General features: G+C 35.6%; 2 protein-coding genes across 11 annotated transcripts in view; one reads left to right on the plus strand and one right to left on the minus strand.

Moving 5' to 3' along the window:
• The window catches only part of DNAI7 (dynein axonemal intermediate chain 7), a 60005-nt gene extending 58389 nt beyond the window's left edge, over positions 1-1616 (plus strand). For 5 of the 6 annotated variants that reach the window (XM_025879712.2, XM_073877839.1, XM_073877838.1 and 2 more), the window contains 2 exons: positions 510-623; positions 1341-1616. In XM_025879712.2, coding sequence (XP_025735497.1) covers positions 510-623; positions 1341-1616 — 390 coding nt within the window. The remainder of the gene's footprint in view (positions 1-509; positions 624-1340) is intronic. The other variant, XM_073877835.1, reaches the window with a different exon arrangement.
• Positions 1-19193, minus strand: part of IRAG2 (inositol 1,4,5-triphosphate receptor associated 2) — a 59930-nt gene that overhangs the window by 15466 nt on the left and 25271 nt on the right. For 4 of the 5 annotated variants that reach the window (XM_025879697.2, XM_025879698.2, XM_025879696.2 and 1 more), the window contains 12 exons: positions 17012-17069; positions 16064-16127; positions 15948-15975; positions 15545-15685; positions 13634-13768; positions 8193-8340; positions 7255-7298; positions 5692-5754; positions 5532-5578; positions 5147-5248; positions 3132-3239; positions 743-2343 (listed from right to left, as the gene is read on the minus strand). In XM_025879697.2, coding sequence (XP_025735482.1) covers positions 2100-2343; positions 3132-3239; positions 5147-5248; positions 5532-5578; positions 5692-5754; positions 7255-7298; positions 8193-8340; positions 13634-13768; positions 15545-15685; positions 15948-15975; positions 16064-16127; positions 17012-17069 — 1182 coding nt within the window. In that variant the 3' untranslated portion in view covers positions 743-2099. Of the gene's footprint in view, positions 1-742; positions 2344-3131; positions 3240-5146; positions 5249-5531; positions 5579-5691; positions 5755-7254; positions 7299-8192; positions 8341-13633; positions 13769-15544; positions 15686-15947; positions 15976-16063; positions 16128-17011; positions 17070-19193 lie in introns of those variants that run through there. The other variant, XM_025879699.2, reaches the window with a different exon arrangement.

Raw genomic sequence — 19193 nt, forward strand, 5'->3', positions numbered from 1 at the left:
ATTAGTGAATAAAACAAAGGTACCTGCCCTCGTGGAGCTTACATTCTAGCAGAGGAAGGCAAAAATATACTAGATAATCTTATATTTTATATGGGAAAAAAAGGGCAGCTAGGAATCATGGGGTTAGGGCAACATAGAGTATCAAATAGGGTATTGGAGGAGGGGGCATTCAATGAGAAGGTAAGATCTGAACAAAACTTGAAGGTGGGGAATTTAGCCAAGTGGAGCTCAGAGAGCAAAAGGAGAAGCAAAGGAGATGATAATGGGAAGTCTGTTGGGGGGAGGGGAATGTCTGATTAGAGAGGCCCTTGTAGGTCATTGTTAGGACTTTGGCTTCTCTTCTGAGAAGAGAAAGGCAACACCATTGCCCTGTTCTGACAGAGTTGTCATATCATCTGACTTACATTTTAAATGGATTTTTCTGTGTTGAGAAGCGACTGTAGGAGGCCAAAGATGGAAGGCTTGTTGAAAGGCTCTATGATCAGCTCTATTTGTTTTTATATTGACAGGATCCTTTAGTAGAAATGAAAGCTTATCGACAACTGGCCCTGTTAAGTTCTGCTTTTGCATTTGGTTGGAGCAAGTGGAATACAGTATGTAATTCAAAAAAAGTTATAGTTAAGGTATAGTATGCAAAAACCCATAAAACTACTTTGTCCTCCAAAAGAAGATACTCAAAAGCTAAATGAATGTAGGCCATGCTTTCTCCTCTTGGAAAGGTGAAAAAAATTAACATCCAAAATAGTTTTAAAACTTCACTTTTGTTTATTTTGTCAAAGATATAAAACCAAACTATATAAAGGTTATGCCTTCATTGTCCATTATGGTATCAAACACTCTTGACTTCAGGCTAGCGTCCTTATAACTCTTTACATCAACATGAGAACAGATGGAAGCTTTTAATGTGAATATATCTATGATTCACAAACTTTTTCCTCAGAGACAGGCCTCCAATTTAGCATTTGGCACATTTACTACTGCCTGATGAAAAAGATAACAAATTCTAAAAGCTGATGAATGTTTTAGCATGAGCCTCCATATTTACTTGTGTGTTGTGTGTTTCTCCCACTTGAATATCAGCTACTTGAGGATAGGATTTTATTGTTGCAGCTGTTAATATGTATTTTTCTTTGTTGTTGTTATATCCCCAGCACCTCGAACCGTCCCTGCACCTGGTAGCTACTCAATAAATCTCTGTTGAATGATAAGCTCCATACAAACATGGTTTAAGAATGTTTCGTTTATATTAGCAATTTTGGGGACTGAGTTCAAATTATACTCTGCCAAAATACCTAAAAGAAAAACTATTAATGGATTTCTCTAATTTTCTTTTTCTTTAGCTGAAGGAACACCTTACTGAAGAACCTACTCAGAAACCTAATTGGACCAATTTAATGTTTAGTGGTGACAGAGCGCAAAGGCTCAAGATCAATGAAAACAGTGAGGCATTCTCTGAAGCCCTTCAGGAGGAAACTGAGTTTCATTCTACTTTATATCACATGGTTAAGGATTTTGCTTCCAAAAAAGCAATGGAAAAAATTAGGAGCTCCAACTGTCAGTTTATTGACTCTGTGTGCTATATGCTACTCTCAACTAGATTACTCAGCTATTCTTAATCCCCACTGATAAATTTTATGCAGTATGTAGAATCAAGCAACTTGGAGCAAAATCAGGTATTTCTTCAATAAAATGTAGTGAGTGAATATATTTCAAGAGGTTATTAAAATTTAATAAGCATTTTATACTCAAATTTTATTTTTTAAAAAGTGGGTTTTTTTCCCCCCTATGAATATTTGGCCTACTGAGACTTCCACTTTTCACTCTAGGAAGACTTGAGGTTCTTTATTTCAATAAATTTTAACAAACAATATATAATATCTCCTCCTCAAAAAGCTCATTAAAAATTATAGGCAGGCTTCCTCCCCATTGTATTTTAGCCAGAGAGGAAAATCGCAGAAACAGGGAATGTAAAATACCTTACAGTCCTTCTGAGACCCTCTGGTTCAATGCTATAATTTCCCAGCTAAAAATGACTAATTTACGAAGTTCAGATACTGAAACTTTAAAAATCAAGACACACACATCAAGATGTGCTCTAGTCACACTGGTGGTGGTCCATTGTGTTGGAGTCTGGTAAACGGCCACAAGATTTGTTCTAGAGACACCCAGGAGTCCCCATCTGGTGTGGGAGCAGCATCCACAGACTTTTGGAAAAATCGTCCTGTGAGGAAGCTCATCAAAGCTGCAAACAGTACAATGAATGCAACAGAAAGCCAGAGTGCCTTATTCGCCTTTCTGAAGGAAGTCTTGAGATTTGTTGCCCATGAAGCTACTGTGTCATAACTATAAGGAAAATACAAATTCAGAATCTGGTAATAGCAACAATCTGTTATTAGAAACACTTCTTTTGCCAACAATACCAGTCATCGATCTGCCCTACCTACCACAAACATTGCCTTATAATAAGCTACATAATGTGACCTGCTATCTTGGTTTGGGCCACAATTTGCCCCACTCCCACCCCAATAATTTTTAGAATTAAAGAAATGATTTAGAGTTAAGAAATGCTATGGTGATGATCTGAAAATTAGGTGACTCGGGCATTATTTAACTCCTAACAAGAACATTTGAGTATTTATCTCATTCCTTCAATCAGGTAAGGCATCTTAAATTCCTACAGTAGTAGAAACAAAAATGTTATTTACTGAGTAGAGCATGATATGTGTGTATATACATATGTCACTTATTTCTCACCATACCCTGGACTTGTGCTATATTGAAATTTAAACTATTTTTAGTTTAAGAAATGAGACATACAAGAAAAGCTTATTATAACATCAACTAAGTCTTAGCATTTTACATGTACTGCTATTGTCATCCCTATCTTCTAGATGAAGAAATTGCCACTCAAAAGAAGATGAACTTGCCTAGGCCCCTCTGCTCCAGGACTAAGTTCCTATCAGTGTGACCTGTTACGGGGTCAGGGATAACTCCCGTAGACCATGTGAAGTTTGTTTTTTTTTATCTTAAATTTAACAATTTGACAGGTCTTTTAGTACTTTAACCTGTTAACCCTGCCTCATCTTTCCCCAGTCCACAAAAATGGTATCATTAGCAAGCAGACAACTTACATTGAAGAACCATCCCATTTTGATGGATTATTTCTCTTTTCAGAAAGACTTGGCTTCCTTGTCCTTTCTACTGTTTCTTCTCCAGGTGGTTCTGAGTCATCTTTAGTTCTATAAATAAGTATTATGTTTAAATATTTGAAATAAATATTTGAAACTATGGATAATATACCAGATTATTTATAAAATATTGCTAATTTTTATTGTTTACTAAAGAGGTTCTCAGGTATTTTTCTTTAGAAAGATTTGCTATATAATTCTAAAATCAAATCACTAAATTTTTATTTATAGGAATTTAATTTTAAAAACTTGCTATATTTAGAAAAATGTTTGTTGTAGGAAGTTGGGATACTAGCCAAAGGATAAGTAAAAAGGAGAAATTTACAAAGAACATGTAGAAGTTCGTCAGTTATCACCACTCATAATTAACCGGTGTTATTAACCTGTGATTTCTTTCCCTGCTTGTGTATAGTAACTAAAAACAAAGATGAGTATTTTTTCCTCTGTATTGTTTTTATTCAACATATGGTAAAATTTTTCTCCTTCTACCCCATAATATATTAACAGTGGATTTTATGCTAAACTGGAGTAATATCAAGTGTCATTTCTTCTTTAAAAATCTTAATTTTAAAAGTGTTTATTTAATGAGCTGGGGAATATAAATTGGATCAAATATATTTTAAATAAAATCATATTATCTAAAGAGTTTTTCCTTTAACCTGAACATAATTTGTTTCATTATCATGTTTACTGATGAGTTCCTAGTTGGATTTGAATTTTGAAATTCCAAGCTAATAATGCTCTATTACCAAAGGCAACTGTTTCTCAAAGTTTTTTTTTCTTCTTGGACATCTATAGGGAATGTATGTGGCTAGTTTTAGTTTTTAAAGGAAACCTGACCCAGGGCGCCTGCATGGCAGTTGGTTGAATGTGGACTCTTGATTTTGGTTCAGGTCATGATCTTGGGGTTGTGGGATCGAGCCCCACGTTGGGCTCCATGCTCAGTGGGAATCTGCGTGTCCCTCTCCCTCTGCTCCTCCCCCAACTTGCATGCTCTCTCTAAAATAAATACATAAAATCTTAAAAAAGAAAAGGCCCAACATACTGAATTCTTGTAAGATTCTCAAGATTTCAGTCTTTTGTTCACTAAGACGTCTCAGTAGAAATCATACCATACTAACAAAAAGCAAAAAATAGATTGTAATCTTTTGAAGAAAACTTGGTTTTTTTTAACCCAGATCAGAAAAATCCATTATGTTAACTCTAAATCTGAAAATGGTTTTCAGCACATGCAGTAGGCTCCCAGGATTATTTTAAAAACAAACACAAAACCTGAGGGTAGGCACTACGTCTTACTCATCATTATACCCCTTAGGATTGAGTTTAGTATCTACCACATAGTAGGCAGGTATGAACATGTATAAAATGAACATAAAATCATTTCATTAAGATCTCTACAGATGAGGAAACAGAAACCAAATAAAGTTAAACAATTGGTCCAATGTCACTCCAGGAGTTAGAGGCATCATTTCTTCCTGTCCCTCCTCTGCCCTCTACCTATTGCTACACTTCCACAGCAATATAGAGTTTTGTTTCCCCTACTGTTCATTTACATAGAGAAGATAGATGTATATACAATGCACATATATTACATATGTGGCTATATGTTACATATAATTCATGTTTTGTTTTGTTTTTCCATCTAAGTAGATGGACATTTTACTTCTGTGGCTCTTTATTGACCTTTCTCCCTGATGACCAGATACCTATACAGGAAAAAAATAATCTTCACAATTCTGGCAAATTTCAGTGTCTAACTTAAGACCTCAAACCTTACAGTTTTGAGTGCTACAAGAGTAAATGTATTTGCAAATAACATTTATGCAATGCACTATGGTTTATAAAAGTCTTAATTCTGTTTTGAATAATGCAGCATTATCTCATTTCCATGGAATAAAAGTGATCGCCACTATTTCCCAGCTCACGTCAGGTTAACACACACACCAAGCTTTACCTACTTTAGTTCACATTTTTCTTCTTCAGCATCTGCCCAGGAATAGGTGCTAATAAATCGATGTAATGAGGGACGGTGTTCACTCTGCTTTGATCCCAAAATACGCCTAAGTAAAGATGATTATAGCCTCTTGTCAAATTAAATACATCTGTAGCCATTATCAATTTATTTCCTACTACCTAAATTAATACAAAAATTATATGTTCTATTTTTTGTTGGCACACTCACATACTTCATAATAAAATTTCATGATTATACACCTATTTTATAATTATTGTGCATATACCCTGTGCAAATCAAATGTTACTTTATTACTTATTGCACACATTTACTTCAGTCAATTATAAAACAGTAGGGTTCCCAAAGAGCAACCATAAAATTACACTTACCAGCTGCTTGACCTCCTACTGAATCGGTCATTTTCCATCCCAGGCACCTTTAAATTTCAGATGTTAAAGAAATAATGAAATATGACTTTAGTGAAGTTTATGTTTTTGTTATATGAAAATGAATTTGCTTTTGATTAAGAACACTTAGGAATTTGCTTACCATTCCTGCATTTCCAATATTTCTGGGCAAAGAGGCAATGGTCACCCTTCGGAGAGAAGATGGCTACCCGAGGAAGGCAAAGGTACATTTAGAAAACTATCAGTATTTTCTCACTGGATACAACACTAATGAGTATCCTTGTGCATACACATCCCTGCATTTGACCACTGCTGAGTTAACCTATGGACATATTTTGTTATGGCCAAATTGCCTTCCAGAAATATTGTACCAGTTTATACTCTACCTTCTCCAAGACTGGATGACTATAATTTTTGCCAAATAAAGTTTCTTGTTTAGTTTTCTGGTGACATTGAACACTTTTTTAATGTGAATAATCATGTATATATCTGCTCTGGGAACTGTATGATCATTGCCCATATTAATGTTATTAATGATAATTCTGGCAGAAGTTTTTTTCATTGTTAATGCAGCTGAATCTATCTTTTGCTATCATTTATTTTATGCTGAGGCTTTCCCAACTCAAGAGGAGATACATGTGCACCTATTTTCTAGCTGTTTTTTTCATGGTTTCATCTTTTCCATTTAAGACATTTAAAGATGGGCAGGATATTTTGATAAATGGATGAGTTTATTTATCAGCCTCAGATTTGCATAGGAAAATGTTAAACTTTAGAAATCAAAGTAGTATATAAGTACAACTTCAGGAAATAAAAAATATATTAAATGTAGGAAATAAGCTAAAGAAGCTTAAGGTGAATCCTTTTCTTAAACCACCATTCCTAATTTCATAGGTTAGCTGAGTATCAAGAATATCAAATTGCAATCCAAGAAATTTGGGTTCTCACCATGGTTCTGCTACTACATGATCGTAACTAATCACTTAACTTCTGTGAAAGTGATTTTCCTCATCTGTGAAAAAGATTTGGATGGAATGATTTTAAAGTCTCTCGCTCAAAAATTCTGTGAAATCCTGATTTTCAAACTGGCAAAAACTGCTGGTTGACTTCCAATATTCCATTTCCCCCCTTTTTATTTGGTAAAGAACACCTTGATTTTCAGTTAGGCACAAAAGCCTCCAGATATAAAAATGGATTTTCTAGTCTTTCAGCCAAGAGTGACAAGGAAATGTTATTTGGGACTTCTAGGAATTGTCATTAGAGGGAGAGGGAACACTTGTTTTTATGTCTTCCTTTTTCTTAGAATGTGACTGGATGTAATGACCAGAACTTGGTGCCCCCTGTACTGATGGAGCCACCCTAGACCATGAGGTGGAAGCAGAGGCCTGAGGGTGATGAAGCAGCAAGAGGAGACTGGGCCCTGTGGATTTCGTGAAGCCACTCTACCATTTTTGGACTGCCTATTTCCATCTCCAGTTTTACATGAGAGAGAAACTATCTGGCTTTCCTCTTGCTTTCAGACAAACTTAAATGATGTACAAATATAGTAAGAAGTATAAAAGCATACATATATAAACTTAAACATGCGTATGCATATCTACGTAAATATACATGATTTACATTTAAAACCGTGTTGTTTCAAATAATATCTTAAAACCATCTCATCCATAACATTTGATAGACTGTTAAGTCAACTAGTAATTACCTTGGAGTTTAGGGAAGATGAACGTTTTTTAATTTGGCAGTCATCTGAAAGGAAAAACACATTGGCACATTTGAGGAATTACATAAGCAATTTATTGCAATGGTCTTATTTCTTAACAAAGAAAAGCAATAGTCAGAAATATTTAAGACCCTAGAGACTACTGAACAGTAAAGATATCTGGTTATCATTTGGTGACTCATAACAATTACCATCTGAATACTGTCCTCTATGTCACTATATATGCCCACAATGCTTACCCAGCACATAGGAGATGCTACATGGATATAGGCTGAATAAATGAATCCAAAACTATAGATCAGAAGGTTATCAAATATGATTACTTTTCCTAGAAAAGGGAAGAGATCATTAAAATAACTCTGCTCAGAAAAGTTCATATTATTTAAAATAAAACTATTACAAGACTTATATAAACCTTATATTTTAAGGTATTTCCCATGGCCTGAGATGTGTCCTTATTTTCCAATCTGTCTGCCAGCTTACTATGCCAGAGTCATTCCTTCTTCAAGAAATAGAAAACCATTGTTGATGAGAGTGGCTCATTTAATTTATTGTGCTTTGCTTTGTGTGTGGAGAAAGAGCCAATTCTAACATACCCTAAGTAGGAGAACATTAGAGTCAACTCAGTGGGTTGGATGAAATATATTCTCAAAAAAAAAAAAAAGAAATATATTCTCTCATCTCAGCAATCTAAATTAATTTAATGAATTTTTGGTGTCATTACCAAAGAATCCTCCTTGTGTCCCAACCTGTTTTCTAACTTACATTTTACTTGGGGCTATATAAATAACAGGAATGAATTATTATTCTAACATAACCTTAACCTAAGAGTTTTATACTAAAGACATAAGAATTAGTAAGAAAGAATGAAAGAGGAGAGTCTTAGAAAAACATAACTGATACCATTAAACTTTTATTACCTTCATCTTCAAGAGGGTTAAAAGACCTTTCATTTTGCAGAAGAACCTGTTTCAGTTCTTCTAATTCAGCATGCTCTTTGGCATACATTCTCTTCAGGTTTTCTACATGCTGAATCATCACTTCAACTGCTTTACTAACTCGGCTTTCCTAGTAGAAAAAAGAGAGTAAATTTACATTGAAAATATTATTCTTGATATCCAGTTAAAAAATTATTAGACACATACATCTATCTTCACTCCATCACCAAATCTCACTAAAATTACAATGAAGTGGTTTTGTTTGTTTTAAAAGACACAGAACAAATAGAAGAGGGTATAATGAAATTTTGAAAGCCTGCTAGTAGTAGGACTAGTGGTGAATGACTAAGACCTGAAAAACCTGAGCCCTAAGAAAAACTAGGAAAAGCCTACAAGCAACCTGGGCTGCATCACAGAAAGCCATATAGGCTCAGGAATTAGTGGTGCCTCTGGAATTAAGTGTGAAGGTAGATATGTGAACAGAAGAAATGGTTGAAAACCTGCAGAAAAAGTGATTAGATCTGCAGATCTCCTCCCTTATTCAGACCAACTGAGCAACTTTCCTTCACCACTTTGCTGAAAGACTATAAATGTTGGATATCTAGAGAGAGAGAAACAGAGAGCCTGTGGATCGCACAGTAAGAGTTGATGGTGAATGGATCATAGAGAAAAGAATAGGTTTAGGCAAAAGTCTGTATACATATTGAATACTGAGATTCCTAGCCTGATTTCTTCTTCCAACTTGCAAACACAGGTAGCCAGGCTTATACTCACAAAGCAGGCAATTGGAAGATTTTCCTCTGAGGAATCTAACGTAGCAAGATAAAAGTCTTAAAACTACTGACATCAAGAATATCCCAGTGAAACATCCCAGTTTGTGTGAAGCTCAGAGCCAATGAGAACCCTCCCCACCCTACATACAGCTCCCATTCAGCTATATAGCGGGTCATCACTAGTCAGAGGAAAGCCTCTACCATGAAAGGAAAATCAACACAGAAAAAACGCAAGCTGGAGGAGATCAACTACAGAAAAGCTTCAAGGGAAATAGCAATATCTTCAGAGTTAATAAGTATTACATCCATGAAATAAGAACAAGATAAAGAAAGCTACATGCTAAGAATAAAAAGAATCTAGGAATTAAAAATATGACAAAAATACATAACTCAATATAATAGTTTCGAGGTAAGGTTGAGGAAATCTCCCTGAAACTAGAGCAAAAAAATTGAAAGGCAGAAAAGAGATGAAAAAGGACCTGTTCAGGAGATCCAACAGACAAAAAAAACAGGAACTCAAGAAAGCATAGAAAATTCCACAAAATGTGGAAAAGGAAATAATTCAAAAAATCTCTAGAACTCAAGAACATAATTTGCCAGCTTATATCCATTCAGGGTCTAAAACAGTACATGAAAATAAACTCAAATTTCAGTTAACATATAGTGTAATACTGGTTTCAGGAGAATTTGGTGATTCATCACTTAGCATATGACACCCAGTGTTCATCACAAGTGCCCTCCTTAATACACATCACCCATTTTGTCCATCCCCCACCTACCCTCCAGCAACCCTGTTTGTTCTCTATAGTTGAGAGTCTCCTTAATGGTTTGCCCCCCCTCTTTTTTTCTATTCCCTATGTTCATCTGTTTTGCTTCTTAAAATCCACAGATGAGTGAAATCATATGGTATTTGCCTTTCTCTGATTATCTTATTTTGCTTAGCATAATACCCTCTAGCTCCATCCACTTGGTGGATGCACCAGTTTGCATTACCACCAACAGTATAAAAGATTCCCCTTTCTCCATATCCTCCCCAACGTCTGTTGTTTCCTGTGTTAATTTTACCCATTTGGACAGGTGTGAGGAGGTCTCTCATTGTAGTTTTGATGTTTATTTCCCTGATGATTGGTGATGTTGAGCATCTTCTGTCTGTTAGCCATCTGGATGTCTTCTTTGGAAAAGTGTCTATTCATGTCTTCTGCCCATTTCTTACCTGGATTGTTTTCTGGGTATTGAGTTTGATAAGTTCTTTATAGATTTTGGATACTAACCCTTTATCAGATATGTCATTTGCAAATATCTTTTCCCATTCCAAAGGTTACCTTTTACATTTGTTAATTGTTTCCTTCACTGATTCAATTTCATTACATGCTTCTGTTCAGATTTTCTACATCTTCCTGATTCAATTTTGGAAGATTTATGTTTCTAGGAATTTATCCATTTCTCCTATGTTGTCCAATTTGTTGGTATATAATATTTTATAATAGTTTCTTATAATCCTTTGTATTTTTGTGATGTCAGTTGTTATTTCTTCTTTCCCCTGATTTTGAGCCTCTCTTTTTATCTTAATGAGTCTAGCTAAAGGCTTACCAATTCTCCGTATCTTTTCAAAGAAACATCTCTTGGTTTCATCATTTTATATATATATTTGTGTCTATTTATATATATAAATTTGTGTCTATATATATATATATGATTTGTCTCTATTTCATTTATCTCTACTCTGATCTTTATTGTTTCCTTCCTTCTACTCACCTTGGGCTTTGTTTTTCTAGTTCCTTTAGGTATAAGATTAGATTTTCTGAGATTTTTCTCGGTTCTTGAAGTAGGCTTGTATAAACTATAAAATTCCCTCTTAGACCTGATTTTTCTGCATCCCAAAGATTTTACACCTTTGCATTTTCATTTTCATGTCTTTATAACGTCCTCTTTGATTTCTTTGCCCATTGGTCAATAGCATATTGTTTAGCCTCCCAAGTGTTTCTATCTTTTCAAATTTTTTCTTGTAATTGATTTCTGGTTTCACACTGTTGTGATCAGAAAAGATGTTTGATATGATTTCAATCTTATTAAATTTATTGAGATTTATTTTTTGGCCTAACATATGATCTAACCTAGAGAATGTTCACTTGAAAAGAATGTGCATTCTGTTAGAAAAATAAATGTTCTATTTATGTCTGTTAAGTCCTGATCTAATGTCTCATTCAAAGCCACTGTTTCCTTATTGATTTTCTGACTGGTTGATATATCTGTTGATGTAAGTGGGGTATTAAAGTGCCCTACTATTGTTGCATTACTGTCAATTTCTCCCTTTATGTCTGTTAATATTTGCTTTATGTATTTAGATGCTTCTATGTTGGGTGCATAAATATTTACAATTTTATAGATTCTCTTGTTGGATTGATCCCATTATCATTATGTAATGCCCTTCTTTGTCTCTTGTTACAGTTCTGGTTTAAAAGTCTATTTTGTCTGAAAAAAAAAGGTCTATTTTGTCTGATATATATTATTGCTACCGCAGCTTTTTTCATTTCTATTTGCATGAAATTTTTTTTTTCATCCCTTCACTTTCAGTCTGTCTTTAGCTCTAAAGCATGTCTCCTGTAGGCAGCATATAGATGGATATTGTTTTTTTTATTCATTCAGTCATCCTAAGTCTTTTGATTAAAGCATTTAGACCATTTGCATTTAAAGTAATTATTGCTACATATGTACTTATTGTTATTTTGTTCATTGTTTTCTGGTTGTTTTGTAGTTCTTCTGTCCTTTCTCCTTCTCTTGCTCTCTTCCTTGTGATTGATGACTTTCTTTAGTGTTATGATTCCTTTGTCTTTATTTTCTGTGTATCTATTATAGGTTTTTATGGTTACCATGAAATTCATACATAACATCGTAAGTACATAGGAGTCTATATTAAGTTGATGGTCATTTAAGTTTGAACACATTCTAAACAAACTACATGTTTACTCCCATGTTTCATGAACAGACAGGAGACCAGTCTGGCTGGAATGCAATAATTCAGGAAGATTATCATAGGAAATAAATTTCATAAGTTAAGAGGGCAGCGGAATCATGTAAATCTTTTTAAGCCATCATAAGGATTTGGGGTTTTATTCTGAAAAAAGTGAGGAGCCACTGGAGGACTTTGAACCAAAAAGAAACATGATCTAGCTTACATTTTAGAAGGATTATTCTGGCTGCTTTATGGAGAACAGACTATGTTGCAGGACTACTGAGTTTAAATGGAAACAGGGAGACCATGTGGGAAGATATTGTATTAATCTGCAAAAAACCAGAATGGTAGCTTAGCTCAAGGTGGTAGCAGTGGAGAAGGAAATAAATGGTTGAATTCTGATGGTAGAGTAAATAGTATTTATTCTGATGGTAGAGTAATTACAATTTTCTGTAGGATTAGAGGTAAAGTGTGAGAGAAAATTGTTGAGAATTACTCCCAAGGATTTTCAATCTGATCGGCTTTGACAGAGATAAGATCATGTGTGGAATAGGTTTTGGAGATACCATAAGCAGTTCATTTTTGTATGTGTTGTTTAAGTTGTTTGTCAAACATCCAAATGGAAATGCTGCATCCATAGTAGTATATTCTAGTCTGGAACTCATGGCAAAGGTTTAGGATAAGCATGTGAATTTGGGAGTCATCAACTGACCACACAGAATGGTATGGGGATTGAAGGAAGATGGACATCACATGCACAAGGGTCGAGCCCTGGGGCCCATTGATATTATGAAGCCAAAGAGAATGGTGGGACCCATAAAGGAGCCTGGAAAGGAATGACCCATGATGTTAAGAGAAGAAACAGGAGAATGTGGTACCTGGAAGCCAGGGGAGGAGAGTGTTTTCAGGAGGAGGAAGAGCTCAGATATGCTGAATGTAGCAGGTCAGCTAAGGAAAATGAGTGGGTTAAGGCCATTTAGAGTAGATTTCAGAGCAAATGGGAGGAGAGAAATTGGAGACAGTGAGTACAATTCTGTGAGGATATTTGCTATAAATGAGAGCAGAGAAAGAGGAGAAAGGGTCAAAGATTATTTTGCTTGTGTTTATTTTTCCCATCTTAAAAACAACATATTTGTGTACTCATGAAAATGATTTAATGTAGCAGGGAAGATTCAAGATGGAGGAAAGTAGGGAGAATCTGAGTGCAAGATTCTAAGTAAATTAGGAGGAATGGGTTCTGGTATGCAGGGGAGATGGTTAGCCTTAGATAGGATTAGAGACAACTCATATTTTATACTGGGAAGGAAGGAAAAGTATGAGGGTTCAGATGTTACTAGGTTTGGAACTTGTGGCAGTTCCCTTCTGAATGACTCAATGTTCTCACTGAGGCAGGAAGCAGTCATTATTTGACAGAGAAGATGGGAAAGGACATGATGATGGTTTGAAGAGAAAGGAGAAAATATGAAACTGATATTTGGAAGAGATTATTTGGATGATTGTCACTGGCTAATGCTATTAAGAGGGTTTTTTTTTATATTTTTATTTGCATATTCCATTTTCTCTATATTAAACACGTATGTCTTATATAACACAGAGGTTTTTTTTTTTAACTTTTTCTTAGAAATGTAATCCATAATCTCAGGGAAAATAAATCCTTTTAGTAATTTCATTTAGCTAAAGAAATGGAGACAGATTACCTGATTAATGGCTCCCAGCATCTCAGCCCTACTGGCCACTCGTGCAGTGCACTGACTAAGAAATGTTATATTCTTCTCCAGCTTCTTAACAATTTCCTGGGCATGGTTGTCATCCTCACAAAGTGGTGTTAAAGACTGCACAGAAAGCAAAGTATTAAAATATATCCAACCCAAGTATTCAGCAAGTGATTCTAACAATGACTATGTTGTAAATACAGATGACAGTCACATCTCAGTTATCTTGGTATAAAGTGAAAAGCAGCAACAAAGACCAATAATGAATGATAATGGAATATTAATATCTTTGTTGGCTATCAGACCTATGAGAATATTCACAAAACCTTTTATATCTAATCTCAATCTCTTCCTTCCTTACTTCCCGAATTTGCCATTTCTTCATACACATTTATATCACTTTCCACAATTAAGAGAATGGGATATACTTAATGGTAAAGAAATTATGCTTGTGAATGAGTTGAATGTATTATATGAGGGGCATGGTTTGAACTTTTTTTAAGATTTTATTTATTTATTTGAGAGAGAGAGAGCACAGAGGGAGAGAGAGAGGAAGAAGCTGACTACCAGCTGAGCTGAGAGCCCGACGTGGGGCTCGATCCCAAGACCCTGAGATCATGACCTGAGCCACAGGCAGATGCTCAACTGACTAAGCCACCCAGGCACCCCAGTTTGAACTTTTAATAAAAGTCGTGAAAACATACAAGATTTAGATATGGCTCTGACTATGCTACTTGCTCTTCCATTGATGACAAAGCATTACTGAGCTGGCTAGATGGGTATGCCTTCACAGCCTTATGAATATTTCTTTGAAACCTGTGTCTTTGATCCACGATGATGGCCTTCCTGATGGAGAACCATCCATCCCACTAGGGTAGAGACAGAATTAAGAGGACAGCAGTTTTGGAAGCAAACAAGCCACTGCTTATTAACTGTGTGACCATGAGCAAATTTCTAAGACTTGCCCAAGTCTAAAACACCATAAATTTTGTATGTCATTTAAAAAAGGGAAAGTAGGGGTTTCTAGGTGTCACAGTCAGTTAAGCATCTGACTATTGGTTTCGGCTTAGGTCGTGATCTCAGGGTCGTGAGATTGCTCAATGCAGACAAATGCTGTATGATTTTACTTATATGAGGTATCTGAAGTAGTCAGATTCATAGAAATAGAAAGTAAAATGGTGACTGGGGGCCGAGAGGAGGAGAAAAGGGGGCTTGTTTAATGGCTACAGAGTTTCAATATGCAAGATGGAAAAGTCCCAGAGATCTGTTTTACAACAATGTGAACATACTTAACACTACTGAACTGTACACTTAAGATGGTTAATATGGTAAATTTGATGTTATGTGTTTTTTGACAATAAAAAAAAAGAATATGGTTTCTCAAGTTTTATTTTTTTTCCAAAAATAACCCTCTTAACTTTCCAACCCATCTCTATATTTATATGGAGATTTCACAAAATGGAAAAACAGTAGTTGTTACCTATGTACCTAGAGAGGGCTTGCCCATCACCTGAGAAGACTAAAATCAATCACCATTCTCTTTTTTCAGTTAATCAAATGGAAATAGACTTTTGATTCTCTTCTTTGAAGCTTACAATTGATATTCTTTCCTATTGCTCAGTTTCCTGCATGATGACTCTTCTGCCTGAAACCTATTTGAATGTCCAGAGAAGGCAGGTGACTCACAATGACTTCAAAAGGCATTTGTTTTATTAGTGAATTTTTTATTTTAGCCTGATTCTGAATTCTTACTTCCTATTAATTTACGTTTGAGTCAGGCAGGGCTTGGTACCTGGTGTTGGTTTTAGTCACACAAGTAAACTTGTATCTAATCTTGAAAACATTATTAACAATATGATCATCAAATGTGTAGTTCCCAACTGTTAGAATTCTCACCTCTAACAGCTTTAAACAGTTAGTGATTTCTTTCTTCAAATTTTCTTCTGCCAAGTCTCGTGATCTTTCTTCAAGCTTCACTCTTTTCTCCAAGGTGAACCAGTCACACTTAAATCCCAAAGATAATCTGAGAAATTCAGCCTGTTGTCAAAATAATGTACGGGTGAGAGGGAGAAAATTGGTTGTAGTGAAATATTTCAGCTTAATACCAAATTACGCTGAGCCATTTCTTTTTCCTCCCAGCAACATAATGCTGGCATGCATCGGCTTTACCTGTACTTAGTTGCTGCCAAGCCAGCCAGACACCAAACATACCCACAGCTTGTATAAAAGTATGAACTGATGATAGATAGACAAGGGAATCAGAAACACTTTTTTTTAACTTAAAGGGAAAAAAACTCACCTCCACCTCCTTCTCATTAGCAGAAGTGCTGTAGGATAAGACAAAAAAAAAATTATTCCAACATAATTCAGCAGAAGAGCAAGAACTGTGAGCATGCCATGTGAAGAAGAACTTACTTGTCACTTTGTCTAAAGTTAACGGATTTCACAGTGGTTACAGGACGAGAGGAAAGAGCAGTGTCTATTAAAAGACAATAAAATAGTATTGGGTTACAAAGGTTCCCAGCTGAAGGCACATTTGATCAAATGCCCTCTCTCCACTACACAAAGGCATTTCATTGAAGTATGTCTGAAATAATAGCCAGTTAATAATAGCATTTGCTTCAGAGCGCCTGGGTGGCTCAGTAAGTTAAGTGTCTGCCTTCAGCTCTGGTCATGATCCCAGGGTCCTGGGATCGAGCCCCACATTGGGCTCCCTGCTCAGCGGAGAGCCTGCTTCTCCCTCTCCCACTCCCCCTGCTTGTGTTCCCTCTGTGTGTCAAATGAATAAATCTTAAAAAAAAAAAAAAGGACCTAGTCTAGAATTTAGCATATGATATATTCTCAATAAAGGTTAATTTTTTTAACTCATTTCCATTTTGCAGATGAGGAAGTTGACACTCAGGTTAAATAAACTTCTGAAGTCAAAGCTGGTCAGAAAGTCACCCAATATAGTCTGTGTGACTTCAAAGTCTCAACTCTATCCATTACTCCATCCTACTGGAGGTGAAATGGGGAGGGAAGTATATTAGCACTTATTCTTTAAATACTATCTTATTTACTTTTGGACAGGATAATAAAAAAAGATCTCAAAGTAGAGCTTGAATTTACTACCAACATTGACATGGTTCTTTGTTCACAATAACGTAGTAGTTATTACAAGTCCTTTGGGGCTTAATAGTTAATGCAACATAAATGTGGCTTTTCAAAAATGATACAAATTGAATCAAGAATCAGTTTTATTGGCTGATTTTAGCTAAAGATGCATAATTATAGGTACCATATCTTTACTCAGAAAGATTTCACCCATAAAAATATAAGCAGGAACAAAAGTTCACATGGGAGTTGGAAGAGAACATTCCTTACCTCCTGCAGCACATTCTTTTCTATGCTCATCTATTGTTTCTGGTTCTTCTTTTGCTTCCTAAAATCATAAAGAGATTTTATTGCTGTACATAGAGTGGAAATCCTTCATAACCAATCATTTCCCAACTTCCTGTACTCTCCTAACCTACTCTATCAAAAACACTGTGGTATTCAAAGAACTGAACTAGAGGTTAAAAAGACAACAGGATTGGCTCTAAGGGGGTTTCCAATCTAGTTGAGGTACAAAAGACAGAAACATATGAACAGCTATAAATGTGATACAAGTTACCATAAGGCAAACTAGGATTGATTGCCAAATAAATGAGTTGTCAATAAATAAGTGCTCTACAAACAGAGGGGAGAGACACCATGGCTTGAGAAGCATGGGAAGTCTTTACAGACAAGGAACATGCCGGAGCTTGATGCAGTGGGAGGACTGGATAGATAAAGAGGTAGGGGTGATCGAGGATATCACATGTAGCTGTCTAGATGGGATCTTTGGGGAACTTGTGGCAAAAATTGCAGGTAGGACTATGTTTTGTGAGGCTTTTACTCCATATAAATACATTTTAAGGTCACTGACCAACTATCTTACAAATATATCTATACAACAAGAATTACCAATGGTAAAAGGGTTGTACTATACTGCCTGAGAAAAATCTAATGAGAAAGCAATAGGTATAAAATTTTATGGTGATAATTATTCAGCATTCTCAGAAATTTTCCCTGAAAAATAAAGTCTAAGACAAATTTCCTCAGTAGAGCCATTGATAAAATGTCATGTAATATTTTTAGAGAACTGAAGCTAAGATTTTGATAAAATGTTACAAATGCAATAATACAGGTAAAGCATGGGATCATTCTTATCAACATTTACATATTCTTAAGTTTTCTGAATCCTCCCTCAACCCCATGATCTCTTCTAGATACGGCACCTTCTTCTAATCCTATCCTTTATGGTCATGCTTCTTCTGGGGAGAATTGTCCATAATTGCTGCTTCCAGTTTTTCAGCTCTCTTCTGTCTCTGTACCTAATACTCCAAGAAAACCTCCCTCCCCAGTTATCAGTGAACTCTCGATTGCCAAATTCAATGGGAAAATTTCAGTCTTTATCTTATTTGGCTTCACTGTAGCATCTAAAATGATCTATAATTCTCTCTTCCTTGAAGATTTTTCTCTCCTTGGTTTTCATCTCCTGATGTCCTCCCATTGCTATAGTAGCTCCTTCTGAGTTTCCTCTGTCATTGCCTTCTTTTGTGAGATAATGGAATCAGCAAGAGTCCATTATTCTCAGCGCTCTCTTCCTGCCTGCCAGAGTCCTTGGGAAATCTTATTCACATACTTGGTTTTTTGCTGATAGCTCACAAATGTGTGTCTGCTCCTAAAAGTCCTAGGAATGAATTTATGAATATAGGTATGCAGCTATGTATATAATCTTTCAGAGTACTGATGTCTCATATCAACCTGAAACTTGACTTAATCTTATTTTACCCCCAAATTCTTCTTACTTCCTCCCTATTCTCATAATAGTCTATTCATTCTGTAGGATAAGCCATAAGCCTAAGTTTTTACGTTTTCCCATGCATCCCCAACCCCCATCCTGGTTATCAGTCACCATGTACTATAAATTCTGTCCCTTAAATCTCTCCCAAATTACTCTTCTCTTCTCCATCCACACTAAATTCATACCATCTTCATCTGTTGCCTGAATTGTTACCCAGTATCCTAACCAGTACCCCATCTCCATTACTATGTTTTCTAACAAATTATTTTTAAGTTTATTTCTACCTTGTTTTGAGATGAGAAAAAATTATTTTTTATCGGAAGACTACCGTGAAAGATTAGAGGACTCAAATATTCCTCTATTTTTTGTAAGGAGCAACCACTTTCAACATTCTTGTTAGCCAACACTACACTCTATATATACTTTACACTACAAAGGACGAGTCCAAATAACATACTCAATCATTCCACTCCGCTCAGACTAGAATACTATAAAATTTTTGTCTACTCTATTGCCTCAAATATATCTATGCCACAATCATCTCTTAACTTGAGTTAGCTTTCCTGAGTCTCTGTTTCTTAAAACCAAATGGGCCTAACTAAAGCAATATTCATATACAGAGGGGAAAACAACACACACACACACACACACACACACACACACACACACACACACACA

The sequence above is a fragment of the Callorhinus ursinus genome, unplaced genomic scaffold (assembly GCF_003265705.2).
Source record: "Callorhinus ursinus isolate GAN/ISIS: 27379988/994484 unplaced genomic scaffold, GSC_fseal_2.0 scaffold27, whole genome shotgun sequence".
Classification (NCBI taxonomy): Eukaryota; Metazoa; Chordata; class Mammalia; order Carnivora; family Otariidae; genus Callorhinus; species Callorhinus ursinus.